Source organism: Berghia stephanieae, unplaced genomic scaffold (assembly GCF_034508935.2).
Source record: "Berghia stephanieae isolate SIO BIC M18660-M18661 unplaced genomic scaffold, UCSD_Bste_1.3 scaffold5563, whole genome shotgun sequence".
In the NCBI taxonomy this organism is placed as follows: domain Eukaryota; kingdom Metazoa; phylum Mollusca; class Gastropoda; order Nudibranchia; family Aeolidiidae; genus Berghia; species Berghia stephanieae.
In genome coordinates, this window is record NW_027627026.1 from 203 (window position 1) to 5561 (window position 5359).

The following is a 5359-nucleotide window of genomic DNA, read 5'->3' on the forward strand; positions in this document are numbered from 1 at the left end:
AATTATTATCAATAACTAGAGACTAGAAGATAGAGGAGACAGTTTCAGTTGAGCAATTTTGCTAGGCACTTGCAAGAAGTAGCTCTCGCGAGTTGAAAACAGGCGAGGATTTCTGTTTCCGTTTTTGAGGGGAAAAAAATTAGGAGTGATTTTAAAATGCTCATTCTTCTTTCTCAGTGGAATGAAATGGCATGTATTATATATCATTGGAAAGGGCATAAAATTCTGCATACAATGATGCTAATATTATTATCTTCCTATATCATGATTTTGAGAAATCTTTGCGTAAAGAGAGTATATGTGTTTAAGCGCTTATAACTTTTAAACCAGAGATGGTCCTTCTTAATAAAAAAAAGTCCTTCTGAGATACATATTAAAGTAGCTTCTCTAAAAATTTCAGAGCAAAATATGTTTGCACTCAAAAGTTAGAGCTCCCCAAATACCAGTAATTGGCCTCGATTGTTTACCGAAGCTGCCATTTTCTTATACTGATTCACTTCCTGTCGTCTGCTGGGTTTGAGAGATAACTTCGTCAATCCACATCAAAACTTTACATCTTTATATCTTACAAAATATTCCATTTATGGAAGTTATTTTTGTTTTAAATTATTCAATTAATTGGCGTTTTTATGTCCATGCAATCATTTTATAATTTACAATTCTCTTCCTTTTTTTTCCGATTGATTTTTCACTGTTGATTTTGACGTTTTTCATTCTTTGACGGACGTCTGTCCAATTTAGGGGAACGGGGGAGCGGAAGTTTTTAAAATCACCTATTTTCGATCATTTTAAACACTAATACACCACCTCAAACATTTATCAGTCCATATCTCTGCTTTTATGAGGTCTATTTTCATTTTGAAAAGTTCAAAGTGAACAACTAAATGACGCCGATTCAGTGGTGTATTTGGTCTATCTACATGTGAATAAATATTTAATTGTCGACTTTTCCAAAATTCCAATAGGTCATTCATTTGCATGTCGTGATCTATTTTTCCTTGATTTCAGCTGTTTCAGCTCTAAACTTTACCTTTCTCTCTCAATAAATAATTATTTTTCTGTTTGCAGTGTATTACAGAGATGTTGAATTACCACATGTAAAAATTTCAAAGTTGTATCTGAAGCCGTTTCTGAATTATACTTGATTATCCATTGGGTTGCTGTGTTTTGGTCACATATTTTCCTATTAAGCTTCTATAGAGATTTTTCACCACATAAAAGGTCATAACTTTTTAACTAGTTGAGATAGAGCAATAATTTTTTCACTTTAGTAAATGTTTCACTCCCCTTTATTTTTCTACGCTAAATTAATACCGATATCACTATTTTGAAAAATTCTTGCAAGTGCCTAATTTTGCAGTTGCAGGGCAGACATCTCGTTTTTGTTCAATTTGTACTTCTACACTCATATTGGTGGGGACCTGATTCTCACCTGTGCAATTGCAGTTTTGATAACTTTGTCAGTGCTTTATTAGCTCGTTGTAACAAAGACATGTTTTAAATCATGACATTGAAAATCATCTGAAGTGTAAGGACGTAAAACTCAAAGCAACTGAAACTTGCAATGTGAAAACGAAAGTCAAACTGACTGATGAAACGGAAACAGTTTTGTAGTGTAAATAGCAAAAATATCTTTATAACACGACTACTTTAGATTTGAGATAAATTTAGAAATTTTTAATAGAATTTAATAGAGACTACATATAAAAAGGAATGAGTTCAGTTTTTAAGAAAAAATAAAAATTCCACCCAATATTTAATCAAATTGCCTTATTTTCGTCTGAATAGTCTTTTCTTGTCGTTGCTAGGAAATGAACAACACCGACAAAGATGGAGGCTGTTTAATTTCGCGCACGGGTGTTTGTTGTTACTTAGGCTTGAAAAGTCTTCGCTGGTGTGTTACGGCTGATTAAAATAGAAATTAACATTTTGAAGATTGTCTTGCACTTCATGCAACAATGGAAACACAAACGAAACTCCCTGACATTTTTGAAAAGAGTATTTATGCAGGCAAATTTAAGGACCGGAATCCTGACTGTTTAGCCGTAAGTTTTCTTTTCTTCTTTTTGTAGACTATCTTTCTTTTCTTTTTCTTTTTCTTTTATGGTTCTGTCTGAATGTCTTATTTTTTTTCAAAACGACATTAAAATTGAAACTTCATATTTATGGTGTATGATTGGATCAACATGCAGGAAAGTTGCCCCTTTTTAAACTTTCAATTGCACCTTGACTTAAGGCCAATGACATTAATTTCAGAGAAATAAACATTTCAAATCAATTTAAACCAAAATAGAGAAGTCCTTCTTCTGTTTTATTTTCTTTGGGTTTGACAGGGTTTTGATAATTACTTGATAACCTTTGTTGAATATTATAAAACTTATCACTGTTACACGTAAAAAGAAAAATTCTTCTTCTTTTCTAAAAGGCCACCTCTGCTATTCGCACTTCGTTTCTAGACGGATTAGCGTCGTTAAGACAGCTGAGATACCTAACGTAATGTTATGCGTCTTGTAATTTACAAAACTTCTATGAAAAAAAAGTATTTCTAGCATTGAGAGAAGGGCTACGGTCAATTCAGTTTCTTGTCATTCTTGGGACTAACAAAAACAGTCACTGACGTCGACGTCAAAACCAAATTATAATACCTTGATACCTTGATACCTTGATACCTCTTCTTCGGGTTGAAGGCTATGCCTGTAATACCCGTTCTGCACTATCTCTGATATATCTACGCGCACCTGCATGGTTGGGGCGGAGCTGGTAACGCTTGTAATGCCAGTGTTTGTCTAACTTGTCTTTGAACTCATTCACTGTCCTCGCTTTAATTACATCTTCTGGAAGGCTGTTCCAGTTATCTGTCACTCTGAGTCCAAAGGAGCATTTTCTTACATTTAATCTGGCCTGTCTTTTTTTTAATTTGTCGCTATGTCCTCTCGTTCTATTAAATGTGCTCTCTGGTAGTATTTGCTCTCTATCTACTCTATCTTTCTCGTTTATTATCTTATATACTTGTATCATGTCTCCTCTTTGTCTTCTGTAGTACAATGATGGTAGTTTGAGATGCCTCAGTCTATCTTCATATGGTAGATGCTTCAAATCTGAACAAAGCTTCGTTGCTCTCCTTTGTACCCTTTCAATTTTATCCATGTCACCGACATGCTGTGATATCCTCGGTGCATTACCATATTCAAGTGATGGTCGTACCAGAGCAGTGTAGAGCCGCCTAATAATATCATTATTTCTGCTGGTGAATGTCCTTTTAATAATTCCGAGAGTTCTGTTTGCTTTATTTATTGCACAGTTGACATGATGGTGGAAGGATAGTCTGTTGTCTACATGCACTCCTAAATCCTTTTCTACTTCTGTTTCCCTAGCTGCTGGTACACTCCGTTATCGTCTCTCATTCTGTATGTGTGCTTTGGATTTTTGTAACCTAGATGCATTACGCTGCATTTGCTTGCATTAAACTTTAACAGCCACTTGTCTGACCAGTCTGATAATTTGTCGATATCATCTTGTATAGTATGTCGGTCACTTTCTGTTCTTACAGGTCCAAACAACTTTGTATCGTCAGCAAATATTCTGATCACGTTATTTACAAGAACACATGTTTCCGATGGCTTTGTTATTATTATTACAAAACAACTAATAATTACATGCAACCCATATTTTGAAACCACTTAATAAAATTATCATTTATTGTAGACTTTTTGAGAGGGTATGGTTGAAAATTAGATTGGACAGGTTGTTCTGTGGCATGATGGTTAAGCTTGGGATTTTGTTTTAAAACTCATCAACTTCAGATTTAGTTATCTCTACCATCAGTAACTGTTCGTATATAACTTATACTATTCCCTCTTCCCTTCCAATCTTATGACAATTTAACCACACTACTCAAATAAAAAAATAAAAACAACAACATTAGTCCTATAGAATTTGGCCAAATTGTCTGAATTGCCGAAGTAATCCTCCATGTATTCCGTGATGCAATACAACAACTTGTTTATAAGCTCTCGGCCATCCCGTCTAATCAAATGACTGCTACTCTGAAGATTATCATTATCATCGTTATCACAATCATCATCATCATCATCATCATCATCATCATCATCATCATCATCATCATCATCATCATCATCATCATCATTATTATTATTATTATTATTATTATTATTATTATTATTATTATTATTATTAAGTCAACTACAAGGTAGTCATTTATTTATGAGTGTGTATGTGTGTGTGTTAGTGTATATGAGTGAGAGAAAAAAAAAGAAAGAAAGAGAGAGAGAGAGAGAGAGAGAGAGAGAGAGAGAGAGAGAGAGAGAGAGAGAGAGAGAGAGAGAGAGAGAGAGAGAGAGAGAGAGAGAGAGAGAGAGAGAGAGAGAGAGAGAGGTTTATAGTCTGGTTCTACCATGCTATCTCTGTTGTTGATTTTGCTGTAAATCTAATGTCCCTTTTTTTTCAGGCTGGTAAACTCACCTCGACAGGAGACACCACAAAACAATGTCTCCAGCCAGAAAATGAGAGGGTAAGCAGTTAAATTTTTGGCAGTCTTTGAATAGATTTGGACAGAACAGTCGTCAGTGCCAGGAAATAAACAAAATAAGTTTCATTTTAGCTCATCGATTGATCAAAAATAATGCACTACGGTGAATTATTACTGTAAAATAATGTAAGAAATAATATCTATTTTAAATATCCCTATTTAGAAATCCTACTTTAGTATTTTTTGATTAATAGGAAGTTCAGTATTATAAGATATTTGAGAAATTTTTAATTGAAGTGAATTCAAATTTTATTAGTCCATTAGCAAACAATGTTTTCAACCTTTTAAACATTTTTATACAGCCTCCATCACCAGATGTAATCAGAAAATTTCGTGCAACAGTCCGGCCAGATGCTGGTCAAATGCGGATATTCTATGGCAGGGCAAATGACCCACATCGCCAATGGGCAGTAGAAATGACCCATGGAGTAAATACACAACCATCCACTAATGCCAAAGAGGCCGTCAACCCTGCCCCAAATACACTGTTTAATCAGAGGATTCTTGATAGGTATGCAATAATGTTGTTTCAAATAGTTTTCCTTCATTTTACCAAAATTTAGTGAATTCTCATTACAGTGAATGATCTTAAATCTATCATAAACATGATATCAATTCTCAAGTGTAAGTCTCCAAGTTTCTCCAATTCACGATAAACTTTAAGGAATATTTTTGGTAGCAAATCTTATAAAGGCCCATTCCAAATTTTTAAAAGTTAAGAGTATACATATATTTTCTTTACACTTCTTTTACAAAGCTGCTTTTTAATTTGGAAGAAAAAGGACGCTGAAGGAGGATACAGCTATTTCC

The 5359-nt window shown here is 34.1% G+C and overlaps 1 protein-coding gene across 1 annotated transcript; it reads left to right on the top strand.

The window, feature by feature from the left end:
* Window positions 1–1821: 1821 nt before the first annotated feature.
* Window positions 1822–5060, top strand: LOC144962034 (EF-hand domain-containing family member B-like; the record flags this gene model as incomplete). The annotated part of the gene is made up of 3 exons (XM_078895018.1): window positions 1822–2045; window positions 4469–4531; window positions 4852–5060. Coding segments are annotated over exons 1-3 (359 nt in total), but the record flags the coding sequence as incomplete, so codon positions are not given.
* Between the last annotated feature and the right edge of the window lie 299 nt (window positions 5061–5359).